We start from the raw sequence: 18,224 nt of genomic DNA, 5'->3' as shown, positions 1-18,224 counted from the left end.
GTTATAAAGAGAAACCATGCTGTCAGGAAGGAAAAGACTTATGCAGGCCAGAAAGTGAAGAAGACAGAAGGGAAGCGGCAAACAAATCGGAATTAATACTCAATATCAGTATCGGAAATCTGACACATTAAATAATTGTATCAGTATTGACTTCAGAAACATTGGTATCGCCCATCCCTACTGCAGGAGGCCGGGGTAGCGGCCATTATAAAGTCTTCTAGCGCGAAGTGCTGAACGAGCCGACTGTTGATTTGCGTCTGCTTCTATGTCACTCGGCCTGTGGCGAGTACTTGGCACTGCCTGCCCTCGAATCCTTTTGAACAAAGCTTCAGGTTGAAACCTAAAGCTGAAAGGAAAATTTACAACGTGCCCGTTTCGTTATTTTGATAACATCTGTGCAACTACATTCTTATATACACACGTTTATTATTATCCATTACATCCATCTTCCCGGATTTCATTGCATTGATATTTTTATTTTATCTTGTGTATATTTCGTCTCTCTTCCTTTACTTCATTGCTAGTCAAACGTCTGAACTCTGCTTTGGTTAACAGGTTAGATCTTCAGAAGACGTTGTCTTTCAAGGCGCTGTACGGGGGAAAAAGATGAACTCCTTCTGCAACAAGCGCAATATAAACCCTTTGCTTTATTCTGTTTTGAGTGCCTTGTTGTCCCCACATGTTCACGAGATGAGCAGAGCTAACTATCTAAAGCTATCGTATCTTTAACGAGTATTATTATTATCTATTAGAAAGTGCAGGAGTTTGATCTTTTGCAGTGACGTGCAAGTTATTTTCTGTCCTGTGATGGACCGATAGTATGTTTTGTATTCACCACGCATATCCATTGTTCTGAAGCAGGTACGAATACAGCCTGATTTTAGGGGGGAAAAACTCGTCATATAGTTTTGAAAGCAGAAAGCCCAATTGCAAAAGTGCGCGCGAACTTTATCCCATCCATTAAAACAAAGGCCGTGTCGTCAGAGGTCACGTCATCAAAAGCTGCACCGCCTGGTATTTGCATGACTGCCTTTAAAAGCAGAAAACCCGGCAGATGCGACATTCAGTTTCTCGTGATAATCTATAGCTATGCCTGAACCAAAAGCAGCTCCTGCTCCCAAGAAGGGCTCGAAGAAAGCCGTTTCTAAAAGCCAGGCGAAGGGTGGAAAGAAACGCAGAAAGACTAGGAAGGAAAGCTATTCCATCTACGTGTACAAGGTGCTGAAGCAAGTTCACCCCGATACTGGCATTTCTTCGAAGGCGATGGGAATCATGAACTCGTTTGTGAATGACATTTTCGAGCGCATCGCCCGTGAGGCTTCTCGTCTTGCGCACTACAACAAGCGTTCAACCATTTCTTCCAGGGAGATCCAGACTTCTGTGAGGCTCCTGCTACCGGGAGAGCTTGCTAAGCACGCCGTGTCCGAGGGCACTAAGGCAGTTACCAAGTACACCAGCTCCAAATAAACGATAAACACCTGCTAGAAACCAACGGCTCTTTTCAGAGCCACTAATTACTTTGGAAAAGAGCTCCATTAACTCGAGTACCCGTCCTTGTGATGCTGAATTTTTAGCTTCCACTGCCTGCGCGCACTACTGTGTATTATCTAGCACCTGGAAATGCCTTCCTCCTCGGGATCTGAAGCTCAATAAAAACGGCGGTACATCACTTACCATTACAAAGGCACTAGGCCTTTAAGGTTAGGTAAATTCATTCGTGAGAGTGTTAGTCGTGTGGCTCTGCTTAATATGAACGACGAATCGATGAGATCAAGTACAGCTAGCTGAATCCTAAAAGCTCGGAAAAATTGCACTCTTGGAACCATCTATATTGTAAAAGCAGCGATTTTATCGATCCCTAGACTGCAGCAGTCTTTAAACAAGTTGATTGGCACGCTCGGAAGAATCGAGCGTTTTACTGGTTACCTCATAGCGAGACAATTTGAGGAAAATACAGGAAAAAAAAACTCTCCAAGTAGAAAACGTGGGTGGCTCTGAAAAGAGCCTTTGGGGGTGGGGGTGCTTTGTAAAGCTTCAGTTATCACTTAACCTCCAAAACCATATAAAGTACGACCCTGTCTCTTCAAGGCATATACCACATCCATGGCGGTCACGGTCTTCCTCTTAGCATGCTCTGTGTAAGTGACAGCATCCCGAATAACATTCTCCAGGAACACTTTGAGCACTCCGCGAGTCTCCTCGTAGATCAAGCCAGAAATTCGCTTCACGCCACCTCGGCGAGCTAGACGACGGATAGCAGGCTTTGTAATACCTTGAATGTTATCTCGCAGTACTTTACGATGACGCTTTGCGCCACCCTTGCCAAGTCCCTTTCCTCCTTTGCCACGACCAGACATGTTATCTTACCTTTTTCAATCAAGCTACTGTTAACGACGCTGACAATTACCTCTCTAATATGAATGGAAGGACGACCTGCTCGAAAACAGCGCAGGAAAAGTCTGCGCGGGCTTTTAAGAAATCGCGCTTTGTTTTGGCTCTTTGGTTTCCGAAAGAAAAACTCGGAACAAAGCAGCTTATCCGCCACGTGAAAAATATCAATGCGCTTCTAAAGGAGTGATAGACTTGAGCTTTCATGAACCGTAACTCCCTTTTTTGTAAGTCCCGTTCTGCACGTGTGACTGGTAACTCGCACCTTTTCAGCCGCTTGGGCAGACACTGCTTTGTGGTGGATTTAAACTCTGTATGATGGTTTTCTTTCTTCATGATGAGAAAATAACAAACATGAAGACAAGCATAATCTTATACATCCGCGTCCACTCCGCCTGCCCCTTTTAATGGCACGAACAGATATTCATTCAAAATAAAATCAAGCCTTGCTTTCTTTTTCCTAGTCTGGATTTCTTTATGAAAACACAGAAATTGACTTTCATTTCCTTTATGACAAATTATTCTCATAATGACAACAAATGCATTTTCAATTACTTTTGCTGCATTTGCTTAAAGATATATTCTCACCAGCAACGAGTGTAGTTTTTCATTGCTTGTTCATATTTAAAATGAAATATAGTTATATTTATATAATTTTTATGCAAATATTATACTATATAAACATTTATATAATTTTAAAATTAAACTCCAGTGAAGAAGACAAGGGCCAAGACAATACATTCATAAAATGTTTCTTTCTGCCTTGCAACCAAGTCTGCTGTGGCACAAGCTCCTTCCCACATAATCCTGGATGACAATTAGCTGCTTCCACTATGACCAGATCACTAAATAGACTTTAGTTAAAAAATACATGGGAGGTTTCAATAACAATAAAAGAAGAAAAGAAAGGATTCCCTTTCCCTAATTATGTATGCTTTGAAACTGAAAGCACTGTACACAACAGTTTTTGCTTGTTAATTCAAATCAGCTGGTTTTGATATATTCACATGTTCAGCCAGACGTCATCAAGGGTAAATTGTACAATCTTTTGTACATACGGGTAATCACACAACAGCAAACAAACAGTGTGCTGGAGAAAATTCAGCTTCATGAGCTGCACAATTGTGAAAACTCAAAATCCGTTCTAACTGAAGAATGGCCAGATGAAAACACAGGAGAGTGTGAAAAAATGTGGTCAAAATCACAACTGAAGGCTGTAACATAAAGCCCAGGATGCATCTCTCTTTACCACCCAGGCTGGGTCAAAGTGCTGGCTTACAGGCATGATGCCACTACTGACTAACGCAGGGACTTTGACCTGCTCTTTTTCCGACCTGAGAATGTTGCCTTCTCCTTAAGCAACGTGGTAGCCCTAGGCCCTGCCATCAACATCTCCTGAGCTCAGGCTATCCTCCAAGCTTGGACTCCTGAGCAGCTGGGATTACAGACATGGCACTGCTTCCGACGAGAGTTCTCTTGAGGCCAATGCTTCTTCTTTGTGGCGTGGATACATTCTGGGAGGTGTGCACCACGGGTCTGGAACATTGAAAGGAATGACATGGCAGCTTGTGCAACAAGCTTGTGTAGCTTGAGTGATGCCTGAGAGGTGTATGCCTTATTAACAACAGCAACAAAAAGAAAGGAAGTTTGAAATAACATTAATAAATTGAGAACAAAAAGACACGCTTGAAATATAATACAGCTGCATTTAGCTTTCAGGAAACATATGGGTCCCACAACCAATCTGCCATCACACACATGAACACAGAGCAAACAGCACTCTGCTTCTACCTACTATAAAAAAGTACCAACATTTCATTAAACCACAGCTACAACATTTGGTATAAAGCCTGTGCCATCGTCTTGTTCAGTGAAATGATTACTGTTGTGTGTCACCATTTTCCTTATTTGTGGCCTTTACAACTTTGATTATATCCATTGCATTATTAATTTGTTTGTTTGTTTGTTCAGTGGATATCTCTTTCTTCCTGCAAATATGGAACACTTAAGTTACACAAAAGACAAACTCATTCAAAATGAAATATTGACAGTGTGATGGGCAGCCTCATCCATTACCGGGTTGGGATGCCAACTGGATAAAAGGACATGGACAGAGAGCATCTTGAAGGCACTACCTCCCCTGGGACGCTAGAGGGCAGCACTTCTGGGCGGCTGTGGCACCATGGAATCTCGCAGGGCACGCTGGGACTTAGAGATTGGCACCGCCCTGTTGGGTTCTATGGAGGCCGCCAAGGGGAGCTGCAGAGCCCTACAAAGGACTTTCGCTACACCTGGGAGTGATTCCAGGTAATACTGATGAGCCACCAGGAGCAGAATAAAAGGAGTCGTCTCACTCCATTCAAGGAGCCAGAGTCGGGAGGAAGTGGACGAAGATTGCTGGGAGAGAAGTTGAGGCGGAGATGGGGAGAGAAAGAAAAGACTGTGCTGTCATTGTGATTTATTATTTGCTTATTGCTGGGAATTGGCAGCTGAAAAATAAAGGTGTGCTGTGTGACAATTTGTGTCCTGCCTGACTGTGTCGGGGTTAGAGTAGCTGTATGCGCCCTGGTGGTCGACAATGGATTCATTAGATATGGAAGTTTTTACTATATATGTATATATTGACAGCCATTGCATGATTCTGCAAATGTTTTAAGAAAATGCACGTTCATAAATATTGATTTGAGGGGATGGAGATTTATACTTTGTTTTTTATGTTTGAGATTAATTTTGATCACTCGATACTATACACCCGGTATATATTCTAACAGACTGCTGGGGCTTAGCCCTGCCGGGACACCTGCATAAAAGAAGAGTCGGGGGAGAAAGCTTGCACAGGACATTACTTCCATGGCAGAGGGCACTCCCCCTGGCTTAGGACAGTGGTCTGTTGGGGCCCCTGGTGACCACCAGGGGGAACATGGAGAACTGCAGAGCCCTTCTATCCAGGACTGCCACCACACCCAGAAGTGTGGCCGGAAGGAGAATATAGGACACCTGGCGCGCCTCCAGGGGCCCTATAAAAGGAATCACCTCACTCCATTTGAGGAGCCTGAGATAGGAGGTGGAAGACAAAGTTTGCTGGAGAAGGCAGACAAGAGACAGAGAGAGAGAGAGAAAGTAAGGGCTGTATGCAGTCATTAGTGTGCTTGGTGTATTACACTGCTGTGGGGAGCGAGGGATAAGCACTTTCCCCACTAAAATAAACGTGTGTTATACTGAACTGGTGCCTGTTGTGTTTGGGGAGCTATGCATCCACTCGTGTCCACAATATATATATATATATATATATATATATATATATATATATATATATATATATATATACACGAGGGGGGACCCAAAAATAACCGGAAATAAATAAATAACCTAACAACAAACAAAATTATAGCAGTAGAGGCTCTTATTGACCCCTTGAACCCTCAGGTACCACTCCAAACACCAGGTAAAAGTCCAAGACTTCTTTATTTTATAATAATTCAGTGCACAAAGCACCCTCCACTCCACACTACTCATATAATCAACAAACACTCTACAAATACCAATCCTCCTCTCCCAGACACTTCACCACCCTTCCTCCCAGCTCAGCTCAATGTCTGGGATTTCCCTGCGTCCTTTATACCCCCTGACCCAGAAGTGGTTCCTGTCCAACAATCCACAAGTCCTCATTACTTCCGGGTCAGGGTAAAAGTCCTTCTCTTCAACCTGGAAGCACGTCGTTTCTCCTGTTCATGTGACCAGGATGTACTTCCAGGTTATAGGGCACATAACAGTCCGACAGCCTCCTTACAGTGACTCCTGGTGGCCCCCATGGTATCCAGCAGGGCTGTGCATACAAACTACAAAGTCCATGAGGCCCTGCTGGAATTCGAGGAACGTCCATGCTATTGGGAAAGCTCCTCCTGGCGGCCTGGGGGTGAGGGCCGGAATATTTAGCTGGCCATCCATCACAATATATATATATATATATATATATATATTTACCTGAAGGATGCAAAGCCTCTTATATTTTAATTTTAAAAATTTCAGTAGGAGTGCAATAGGACTGCCTTTTTCTCATCTCTGGAATGAAAAGCTCTCCTGAATCCATCCATCCATCCATTTTCCAACACGCTGAATCTGAACACAGGGTCACGGGGTTCTGCTGGAGCCAATCCCAGCCAACACAGGGCACAAGGCAGGAATCAATCCCGGGCAGGGTGCCAACCCACCACAGTCTCCTGGATCCCATAATGGAAAATAAAAACAGAGAGTATCATTTCAGTGTTTTGACTTTGCATGACCATCAGAGCATTCGCTGGTTTCACCTTAAGAAAGCTTTAGGATTATCCTCCATACCATCATAGCCAACAAGTTCAGCTATGGGACTCAGTATAAATGGTAAAGAGTTTGAAAGGTATGCCTGTCATTGCAGCCAATAAAATAAGAATTGCTCTTTAACAATCCTTTCGTATTATGTGTTCTGTCCATATTTGATAGTTTACCATTCCTGAAGTACTCAGATGGCAAGGAAGAAGAACATCACTTGGAAGTCTAACACATATACCGATTTTTATGGAAGTGTCCAAATGCTAGCACTTTATTTGCTATATGTATATTCCTTAAAGTACAGAGCATGTAGTTGGTCATTATGGAACAAGAGGAGAATTTTCAAGTGAAAAAGTAACATTCTCATTTTACCTTCATACTTGCAGCAGACGTATGTAATGACTAAGTCACCAAGAGCCACACAGTAAGCCAAAGGTGAGGACTGAAGTGATGTTCTTGTGGCTAAAAGTCGAGCACCTGAAACATTTCACCAATATGCAGAATAGTAGATGCAGTAATCTCCTTATGACAGAAAAGGCATGAACCCTTTAGACAAAGAAGTGTGAGCATGACAGCAGAGCTCAGAATTTACTTTGGGTTCAGAAGGAGCGGCTAGGAAGCAAAAAGTTACAGCTTGGAGCAAAAAATATTATCAGACCTAGCGTTTTGGATCCAGATAAAATGCTGCTACCACCGCTTTATATTATTAACCTTAATGAAGTAGTTTGTCAAAGCCCTATCAAGAACTGTAGCCTATTTTAAGTATTTTCACCTAATGTTTTTTGAATTTATCACTGGCTAAATTGAACAGACCTGATATTAGAGTCCTGATGCATATTTGGTGGTGAGATAAACAACTTGGCACAGGGGGCTTTGGTATCATTCAAAGTAGTAAATTCTCTTTTTAAATAACAATAAAAATCCAAATTATTATGAGACTGTGAAAAATGTGTTAGATGGAATAATAGAATTGGGTTTTCAACATGAGAGTCATAGTTCCGTTTTTGAATTCACATTTTCAATGTTTCCCTGAAAATCTTGGAGCAGAGTGTGTGGCAAGCAGAGTGAAAATTTTTCAAAGAATATCAGGGAAATGAAAATTTCTTGAAAATGAACATGTATTGTTGTTTTCTTTATATACACAGTTTAATTTAAATTATGGTTTTGTATTAAACTGTGACTAGACAAAAACTTTCTAGTTATGTTTTTTTTATTGTGTTCATTAACACAATGTAAGAAGTCATTACTTAAAATTCAAACAATTCCTGAGTTTAATTCTGCAAATCCTTCATCTTCATGGTAGTTTTTTTTTCCCCTGCAGTGTGAAATCAGAGGTAGTTGCAGAGCCGTTCCTGTGACACGAATGGAAAATCGATCAATCGAGTGAATGCAACATATTTGACTTCCATTGCAGAAATTAATTTAGAGTATAATTCTTCAGATTTCAGAAAAAGGAAATCTGATATCTGACAATATGCGGTAGGCCCTTATATAGCCAGGTTATTTTGGAAAAGGCAATAAAATATCACCAAATAATCCAGCCAACCCCAGCCAAATTTCACCAGCAACATCCCTAGTATGGGTTATTAAAGAAGGGATCATTTACAAAACAGCTGGGCTGATCCTGGCACCAGGTTAAGGGCTGAGAGATGAAAGACACTTCGGATAATCGTACATTTTGTCCAAAACTAAAGCAATTGCTACTGGTAATCTTTCCATTGATTGACTCAGTTTACTGTCACAGTGTCCAGAAACCAATCTGGCAACACGGGTCAGAAGGAACGAATTTTGAATGGATGTGAGTTCATTCAGTTTGGAGTTGTCAATGCACCTAACACACAAGACGTTTTGATGGAGGGACCAAAAAAAAACCTGTGCCCCTAGAGAAAAACACGAAAATACATTCAGACAGTACCTAGTTAGTATACAATTATAACTGTCATGTTACTTATGTTTTAGTGCTAATGACTAACAACAGAGATGCAGTCTGTACAGTTAATCAGCAGCTCTAGTCAGGATATGCTAAACTGAAGTAGTGAGTCTTCAGCCGGGATTTAAAAGCTGAGACCGAAGGGGCATCTCTTATAGTAGCAGGCAGACCATTCCACAGTTTAGGGGCCCTGTAACTAAAAGCTCGACCCCCCACTGTTATTTTATTAATCCTTGGAATCATAAGCAGACCGGCATCTTGAGATCTTAATGTGCGCTCTGGTTTGTAAGTCATGGTAAGTTCAGACAAGTAAGCCGGACCTCGACCATTTAATGCTTTATATGTTAAAAGAAGGATTTTGAAATCTGCCCTAAACTTAACCGGGAGCCAGTGTAAGGATTTAAGAACTGGAGTTATGTGTTCGTATTTTCTTGTTCTTGTAATAATTCTCGCAGCCGCATTTTGGATTAACTGGAGGCTGTATAAAGAACAGTTTGAACATCCAGTGAACACCGCATTGCAGTAGTCAATCCTACTAGAGATAAATGCATGAATTAGTTTCTCAGAATCCTGTTTATTTAAAAAGCGCCTTAATTTCCTAAAATTTTTTAGATGGAAGAAACATGTTTTGGACAACTTTGTAATATGCGCTTTAAATGACATGCTAGAGTCAAAGATAACTCCAAGATTGCGGGCTGATTCAGTAAAATTGACTGGGATTCCCATTGAGTTAAATGATGACAAAATATTATTGTGATCAGCATCATTCCCTCCAACAATTAACATCTCTGTTTTATCTGTATTTAAAGACAAGTAGTTCTTATTCATCCACTCCTTTAATTCATTAACACAACTAATTAAAGACAACATTGGAGAAACTTCATTTCATTTAAATGAAAGGTATAACTGGGTGTCATCTGCATACGAGTGAAAATTAACATTATGTTTCCTAATGAGAGATCCCAGTGGAAGCATGTAAAGTGAAAACAGTAAAGGTCCCAGTACTGAGCCCTGCGGGACACCATATTGAACTTCTGTGTATAATGATGGAGTACTGTCAGCACATTTCTGTACATATTGGAATCGATTTGATAAGTAAGAACTAAACCAAGCGAGCACGGTGCCTGTAAGCCCAACATCATTTTCTAGCCTGTGCAGTAAAATAGAATGGTCGATGGTGTCAAATGCTGCACTTAAGTCCAACAACATAATTACAGTTTAGTTTCCTTCATCAGAGGATATCAGAATGTCATTTACAACCCGTGTTAGTGCCATTTCTGTACTATGACCAGTGTGAAAACCAGACTGGAATTTCTCAAATAAATTGTAATGCGTAAGGTGTGTCTGAAGCTGACTGGCGACTACTTTTTCTAGTATTTTAGAGAGAAACGGTAAATTTGAAATAGGCCTATAATTATTTAGTATATGTGGGTCAAGGTCTGACTTTTTAAGTAATGGTTTAATGACTGACACTTTTAGTGCATCTGGTACTGTGCCATGCAATAATGAACTATTGATAATGTTTAGGATAGGCGCTGCAAGAACATCCATTGCTCTTTTTACTAGTTCTGTTGGCACTGGATCTAGGGAACAAGTAGTGGGCTTCATTTTAGAAATTAAACTTAAGACTTCCTGCTCAGTTACAGGATTAAAATTACTAAAGTGCTGAGTGCAATGTGAGACAGGGTCTGCTAAGCTAGTATTTGGTTTGTACTGTGATGCAGAGATCTGGGATCTTATATTTTTAATTTTCTCATTGAAGAAGTTAATAAAGTCTGTACTGCTAATGTCTGTTGGTATTTTGCACTGTTGATCTGAATTTCCATTTGTTAATTTAGCCACTGTTCTAAACAGTGCCCGAGGATTTTTATTATTGCTATCTATTAATGTAGAATAATATTCTGACCGAGCTTTAAAGATGGCTTTTTTATATTTATTAACATGTCCATGCAATTTGAAAGACCTGTAGCTTTGTTGTTCTCCATCTGCGTTCCAGTTTTCGACACTCTAATTTAAGAGCTTGAGTGTTTTCATTAAACCAGGGAGAGTTTCTATGTGCTTTGATCACTTTTGTTTTAAGGGGAGCCACTGTGTCCAGAGCATCTCTCAAGGTCACATTATAATGTGATGTTAGCTCATCTAAATTGTTTTCTGTGTTTACATTTGATGTTAACTGATCTAAATGGTTTTCCACAATTACACTCGACTTACTCAAAGTATCTATAAATTTTGAAGCAGAATTACAATCTAGATGCCGCACTGTCTGTTTTAATCTGGGAGTGTGTTGGCAAGGGCAGGACTAAATCAAATGTAATTAAGTAGTGATCAGAAATAACTTCATTTAATGGAGTAATAATTAAATTTTGAATTTCAACTTTGTAAGTTATAATTAAATCTAATGTGTGGTTATGATTATGAGTTGGACCTTTGACATTCTGACAAAATCCTACTGAATTTAACAAATAAGTAAAACATTTGCTAAAAGTGTCAGTTTCCACATCAATGTGTACATTAAAATCTCCCATCAGTACTACGTGATCATAATTTATAGCCAAGTCAGATAAAAGGTTGCTAAATTCAGACATGAACAATGAATACGGCCCTGGTGGTCTATAGACTAGCACTATAATTGTGTTGGAATCTGTTTTAATATTTAAAATGAATGCTTCAAAGGATGTAAAGTTGCCTAAATTTTTAGAAGTGATTTGCATTTTGTTACAATGAATTATTCCAAGGCCCCCTCCTCGACCTGAATCTCTAGACTTATGAAGGAACGAGTAGCCATCTGGTGACGCCTCAGCTAGGGGTACAGTGTCACATTTACTAAGCCAGGTTTCAGTGAGAAGCATTTCAATAAGCAGCATTTAAAACTGTATGCTTCTTTCTGAACTGGTGATATACTTTTTGTTTTAATTTGTAGTAAATTTCTATTACAGATGCCCCTGGTGGAGGGTCTGGTTTTATCCCTTGGTCTAATTATACACCTTATTTTTTGGTTATCCATTAATTTAAGGTTTGTATCAAGACTAAATTTACTGGATGCCCCAAGACAAGGATTATGGGTAACAACTTCAGGAAAGTAACAGGTGGGATAAACAACAGCCTGTGATTTAAGATCACATGACTGCGGCATGGATGGTGCTCTAATCAGTCAACCAGGCAGTTTTGCTGCCATATTTTGGGATAATACATAAGATCCCCTCCAGTTAGGATGAAGACCATCTCTTCTGAAAAATCCAGGCCTTTCCCAAAAATCATCCCAATTGTTCACAAACGCTATGCTTTTGTTTGCACACCAGGTTTCTAGCCAGCAGTGAAGGGAATGCAATCTGCTATAAATCACATCCCCTCTATATAATCGTGGTAAGGGGCCAGATACAACTAAATTCCGACATTTTCTTTTAGCTTTGATGCAAAGAGAGATGAAGTTCCTCTTTAATACCTCAGATTGCTGTGAATAAATATCATTAGTGCCGACATGCAGCAATAAGGTAGATACTTCATCGTCGGCGACACGGTCCAATGCGGCCTCTATGCCAGAAATCTTGGCCCCTGCGAGGCACTTAACATGAACTGCTCGTTTAACATAGTTTGGAATTCTAACATTCCGCACTATGGAATCGCCAATTATGAGCACTTTCTTATTCTCAGTTTCCACAGGCGCGCTGCGGAGTGCTGAGAATCTGTTCTGGGTCCGAATTGGTGACCTGGGTGCCAGGGGACTACATTTTGGATTCTTAGACCCCCGTCTTACTGTTACCCACTCGCCCTGTGGCTGAATTGGTGCTGCTGACTTTGGCCGTGCACTGACTACAGTGGGGCCAGGAGAGACTGAAGCCGAATCAGAAGTAGCCGAATTGTCTAAACAAACCGAGTCGATCCAATTTTCGGTTTGCCTAATCGCTATCAGATTCCTAACGCGGTCCTCCAATTCGCGTATTTTCCCGACCAACTCTAAATTAACTAAACACTTTTGGCAGGTGAAGCTGTCTACAATGTCGGCCGGAAAACCTGAACTGTACATGCTGCAGGACACACAACATATAAACGTGCCCTCAACGGGCAGAGAGTAGATAGAACTTACGTTTAGTATTGATGTCATCTTCTCCGTTTTCTGTAGTTTACTTAAGTGCTTTCTGCTTCAGAGATCGTCGGCTTCAAGTTTCTCACTGCCGGTTATTTCTTCTGGTCAGCTGGTACTCAAATGTGGCACTTGGTGCCATGGCCCACCTGCCTGTTTTGCCTGCCTAAGGAAAAGTCATCCCAGATGGAGGATCGCAGGAATCGTGGGAGAGAGGGGTCCTTTCATCGGATTGGCTGGCCCAGCACTGTTTCAGCTGTGGAATGGCCAAATGGGGGAGGCAGCTTGAAGGATGAGGTCTCCAGGACTCTATACAAATACAAATCTTATTATGGGATATATCATCTACTGTTAAATTCTGCTCTGTACTTCTAAAATTTATATTTTTTATTTCTTACTATATTGAGAAATTGTTCTGTGTACTGTACTGTATTGTATTGTATTGACCCCCTTCTTTTGACACCCACTGCACGCCCAATCTACCTGGAAAGGGGTCTCTCTTTGAACTGCCTTTCCCAAGGTTTCTTCCATTTTTCCCTACTAGGTTTTTTTGGGAGTTTTTCCTTGTCTTCTTAGAGAGTCAAGGCTGGGGGGCTGTCAAGAGGCAGGGCCTGTTAAAGCCCATTGCGGCACTTCCTGTGTGATTTTGGGCTATACAAAAATAAACTGTATTGTATTGTATTGTACCTCCTAGCTAGCTGTCGAACTCATCAAAAAGCCAGGAACTGTAAGTCAGCCACCACTAACCTCTGTGTCCGACTCCCACTCCCCCAAGAAAACAAGAAACACTCGGTTGATTTTCCCCTGAGGTGATAAGGTAGGGGTTTCCTCCAAGTCCAAAGACATGCATTTTACGTGGACTGGTGTTACCAAATTAGCTGTAGTGAGTTTGTGTGCTTATCCAGTGATGGATTGGTGCTCCGTTCAGGTGTTGTTCCTGCCTTGTATCTTATGACTCCTGGGAAAAGCTCCAGCTGAATTGCAACACTCACTACACTGCTTAAGTTATTTGGGAATATGAATGGATGTTCTTCCCCTTATTAACATTTGTTTCTTGCAGCCATTATCATGCTTGTTTTGAAGCATGATGAAACTAGAAAATAATTTAAATTTGAAAGCAATTTTTCTTTTCATTTAAAATATTTGCTTGAATGATTTGTCCTTTAGGTCATTCTTCTTTTCTTGGCCGTAGCATTACAGGAGCAAGTATGAATTAAATGAAATTAGTGTATACCTTGTGTGTTTTTCAATCATTTCCAAGGTTCTTTTCCATAACTCTTTCCCAAATTAACAGTAAAAAGGTGTTAATTTAACAACTACATTTAGCTTTGTTCCCTTTAAATCTCACTCTTAACTGCGTTTTGTCAGTAATAAAATACACATGGCCAACTTGGGAAACCGTACTGATAGGGGTTAGGGCAAAGCCAGCACTATACGCTGTTTACCTCGCTGACTTTCTGAAAACAGTTGACAGCTGTAACCGTTAGACGTTGTGGGCACGGAAACAAAGGCAGCTTTCAAATTGCGCGCCGAGCTTTTAAGTGGAGCAATAGAAAGGAGACTTCCGGGCCTAGCCAAACGCGTATGTCCAGCCCCCTTTACTTTCATCCAATCAGAAAACAAAAGGACATCAATATAATGCGCCTCTTGCGCCTTTCACCCTGCTCATTTTTTTTTTGGATTGTTTTCGGGTCTTAGTTTGTAGTAAGTCAGTAAAATGGCAAGAACGAAGCAGACAGCTCGTAAATCTACTGGTGGCAAAGCTCCGCGTAAACAGCTTGCCACGAAAGCAGCTCGTAAGAGCGCTCCTGCTACCGGTGGTGTAAAGAAGCCTCACCGTTACAGACCCGGCACGGTAGCTCTGCGAGAGATCCGTCGCTACCAAAAATCTACTGAGCTGCTTATTCGTAAATTGCCTTTCCAGAGACTCGTGAGAGAAATCGCCCAGGATTTCAAGACCGATCTCCGTTTCCAGAGCTCCGCTGTCATGGCTTTGCAGGAGTCTAGTGAGGCTTACTTGGTCGGCCTGTTCGAAGACACCAACCTGTGTGCCATCCACGCCAAGAGAGTTACCATAATGCCCAAGGACATCCAGCTGGCTCGCCGTATTCGTGGGGAGCGCGCCTAAGACCGTTTAAAGTCAATTTACATGTGTAAAAAAAAGGCTCTTTTCAGAGCCGCCACAAGCTCAGTTGCAAGAGAAAATCCACTTTCCGCCTACAATAAATATGCCACCTTGAAATTTGTTAAATGTCTTTATATAACTGCGTTAAAATCGTGGCGCCTATTTTATCCCTGTCCGAGAAAAACGAATCGGAAGTTCCTTACAGATCTCCTTAGTGCTGCAACTATTTTCCGGTCTCGGGGGCAATAACTTTCGAAATCCCGTCGAACTTCGGTTATTCTCTGACGGTAGTTTATCCAAGCCAACTAAACATGAGATTGTTATATACAGTACACCACCACCCCCCAAATGGAGCACAAGCAGATGAAGTAACTTGCTCAGGGTTACACGTTTCAGTGATGGGATTCCAACCCACAACCTCAGGGTTTGAAGTCCAACGCCACTGAAGTTGCCCGTTAAGTCATTTGAAAAAATGACTCCGAGTATCTTAATGCAAAATGGCCAATACACCCCGTGCAAATCGGCCTTCGACACGTAATTTAAAGACAATAGCTTAGCCCTTATAGAGGATATGGGGGCTCTGAAAAGAGCCGTTGGTCGCTAAAGTTACGTATAAACCGATCACTTCTTTTTCGGTGCAGCCTTCTTCACAGCTTTAGGTTTGGCTGCTTTAGGTTTTGATGCTTTGGCCTTCTTAGGACTCTTTGTTGCCTTTTTAGGCTTTGCGGCGGGCTTCACTTTTTTGGGACTCTTGGTGGCTTTCTTGGCTGCGACAGGCTTCTTAACAGTCTTCTTGGCAGCTGTGGGTTTCTTAGCGGCTGGCTTCTTTACTTTCTTGGCTGCAGTCGGCTTTTTCGCCGCTGGTTTCTTCTTCGGCACCGCCTTTTTCTTTGCGGCTTTCTCCTTGGCCTCTGCCTGCTTCTTGTTGATTTTAAAGGATCCAGCCGCGCCGGTGCCTTTTGTCTGCACGAGAGCGCCTTTGCTCACAAGGCTTTTTACAGACAGTTTTACGCGGGCGTTGTTCTTCTCCACATCGTAGCCACCTGCTGCAAGAGCCTTTTTGAGCCCAGCCAAAGAGAGTCCGTGACGCTCCTTTGAAGCCGATACAGCCTTCACGATCAAATCGGACACACCAGGGCCGGTCTTCTTGGGCTTCGAGCTCGGTTTCTTCTTTGGCGCTTTAGCCGGCGTGGGAGCTGCTGGAGCGGTTTCCGCCATTTCGAAAAGACACACTTGGATTTCGCTGCAAGTTTCAGCTGTGAGCGCAGGCTCAGCCTCTCATATTGGGTAGGTGAGAACCGTACAGACTCAAGCAGACCGATGCACGTGCAAAGAGCTCTGACAACTGCGTTTCCTGCCCCCACAAAGTCCCGTTTACTACATGGAAAAAAATCTAGAAATCACGACTGCGAACTCTAGAAACATCGACGGTAACATGTTGTTAATGGGGCATGTGCTATCGTTTAAAAAAATAAGTTTCGGTGTAAAGGCTAAGCGGAGAAATGGCACCGTGTAAAGGACGAGCACTCGTTACAAGTCCACATACTGGACTGGAATCTTTCTTCACTCCTTCACTTCACTTCACTTCACTTCTTCACCGAGGCAATGCCTCTCACACTCCATCTCTGTGTTTTTAATCTGTGAGATTCTTGTTAACTTGTTTCATAACAATCAGTTTTGGCTGTTTTGGGTAGGGGTTGTGCGAGTTCCTGTTTCTGGATTTTAGAATGGTTTAGGTGTTTAGTCCAAGTATTGCCTTTGGTCTTTTGTTTCTTGTATTGACATTTATCATATTGGAGAATCCCTTGAAGAGTTTTGTTTGGGTGAGTTTCTAGTTGGGTAAATAGTTTGATAGAACTCTTCTGAATGGACTGTTGAATCGACAGGGATCTGGTGTCTTGATGAATCAAGTCATTGGTTACATACCATGGTGTATTGAGTGCCATTCTAAGGGCTTTGTTTTGAAGGCACTGAATCTGACATATGAGTACATTGGAAGCGTATCCCCATACTGGAGCTGCGTACAGTAACTGAGCTCTGATGATGCTTCTGTACAGAAGTATTTTGTTTGTAGTGTTCAGGTTACTTTTTCTATTCATCAGTGGGTACAGTTGGTTGAGTGATCTTCTTTCTTTGGATATACTTTCAGTGATGTGGTTTCTCCACGTTAGGCGGTTGTCTAATATAACTCCCAGGTATTTTGCTGTGTTTTGCCATGAAATGGGATGACCAAACATTGTTATGGTACCAGGCGGTGGTTTGTGCCTTCTGCTAAAAAGAAGTTACAAGTCCAACGCGAATGTCATTACTGATAAACGGTGACTGCAATTTTCTCAGACTGGAAACATGACTGACTAATAATAGATAGGTCCGTTACCGATGCCGAAAAGTGTTTACAACTTTTATGCAAACATCCACAGATAATCCGAGCTCTCTGCAAATTCAGATTAACATACTAACAGGAGTAATGTTTGCCTAGTTTAATAATAATTTAATATTAATATAATAAATAATAATATAATAATAATTAATATAACATTTAATAATAATTTAATTTAATAATAATGTTTGTGAATTTCCCCTTGGGATTAATAAAGTATCTATCTATCTCTATCTCTAAATTCTTGAATGTTTCCTTGAATATTCTTGTTACAGAAACAACTTTCTATCAAAAATCCTGTGTGAAAAACTATATTATGCTTCGGAAATTAAAATTGTCTATTCGTTACCAAAAGGATCCAGTCAGCTTGTCTAAAATATCTTATAAACACCGAACGGAGGTTTGATCGTTATCCACGACAAAAATGCATCTTCAGCAATGAAAGACACTTTGAAATTCCAGATGATATTTTTTCATCAAACCCAGCTTCCATTTTCAGCTTTTCCATTAGCTAGATATATCGATCGATCCTTGTAAGGCCAGTCTCTGTATACTTTTAAGTTAAAATTGTCAAGTATAATCAAAGGAATGAAAACAGTCACACAATCCAGTTCTAGTGGAAAGCAGTTACAATGTATATGTCAGTTTCCTGACCACCTTTAGTCCAACTTGAGGGTGTGGGACAAAATAAAGACAATGGCAAGTATCTACCTGTCAGCTTCAACTGTAAAACAAGAATCCAGACTTTGCTTGAATTAACCACTCAGCCACACGCACTGACATGCTGGACACTTTTGGTGTATGGAGGGTTGACTTACACGACAGAACACCTGAGGACATGTGTCAGCTCTATGCAGGCTGTGAACAGAGTAAAATTTCAACTCAATCTAACAGAAGCATAGCAGTGTACAACTGCACAGGTTTTAGTGTTTATTTATACTTTCAAGAATTATTTTATTCGATTTGAGGTAAATTTTAACTATTTATTTGTAAATGTGGGATATCACCAGTA

General features: G+C 41.3%; 4 protein-coding genes across 4 annotated transcripts in view; 2 read left to right on the top strand and 2 right to left on the bottom strand.

Annotated features, from left to right (window-relative positions):
- Positions 1-14,847, top strand: part of LOC114658449 (histone H3.v1-like) — a 36,891-nt gene extending 22,044 nt beyond the window's left edge. Inside the window, exons 5-6 of the mRNA XM_051932469.1 lie at positions 1,088-1,312; positions 14,417-14,847. Of these exons, the coding sequence (XP_051788429.1) occupies positions 1,088-1,312; positions 14,417-14,835 (644 nt within the window). The 3' untranslated portion in view covers positions 14,836-14,847. The remainder of the gene's footprint in view (positions 1-1,087; positions 1,313-14,416) is intronic.
- Positions 1,078-1,505, top strand: LOC114659515 (histone H2B 8-like). Its single transcript, XM_028812045.1, has one exon. It carries the CDS (start codon positions 1,090-1,092, stop codon positions 1,465-1,467), a length of 378 nt encoding a protein of 125 aa, XP_028667878.1. The 5' UTR covers positions 1,078-1,089; the 3' UTR covers positions 1,468-1,505.
- LOC114659520 (histone H4) lies at positions 2,046-2,369 on the bottom strand. Its single transcript, XM_028812050.2, has one exon. The coding sequence runs from the start codon at positions 2,355-2,357 to the stop codon at positions 2,046-2,048; it is 312 nt and encodes a 103-aa protein (XP_028667883.1). The 5' UTR covers positions 2,358-2,369.
- A 565-nt stretch (positions 14,848-15,412) lies between the features above and the next one.
- On the bottom strand, positions 15,413-16,208 carry LOC114659509 (histone H1-like). The gene has a single exon (XM_028812039.2). It carries the CDS (start codon positions 16,048-16,050, stop codon positions 15,454-15,456), a length of 597 nt encoding a protein of 198 aa, XP_028667872.1. The 5' UTR covers positions 16,051-16,208; the 3' UTR covers positions 15,413-15,453.
- Positions 16,209-18,224: the final 2,016 nt, after the last annotated feature.

The sequence above is a fragment of the Erpetoichthys calabaricus genome, chromosome 10 (genome assembly GCF_900747795.2).
Source record: "Erpetoichthys calabaricus chromosome 10, fErpCal1.3, whole genome shotgun sequence".
NCBI lineage: Eukaryota > Metazoa > Chordata > Cladistia > Polypteriformes > Polypteridae > Erpetoichthys > Erpetoichthys calabaricus.
The sequence above is the reverse complement of the archived record's forward strand: the minus strand, read 5'-3'. Positions and strand labels throughout refer to the sequence as shown.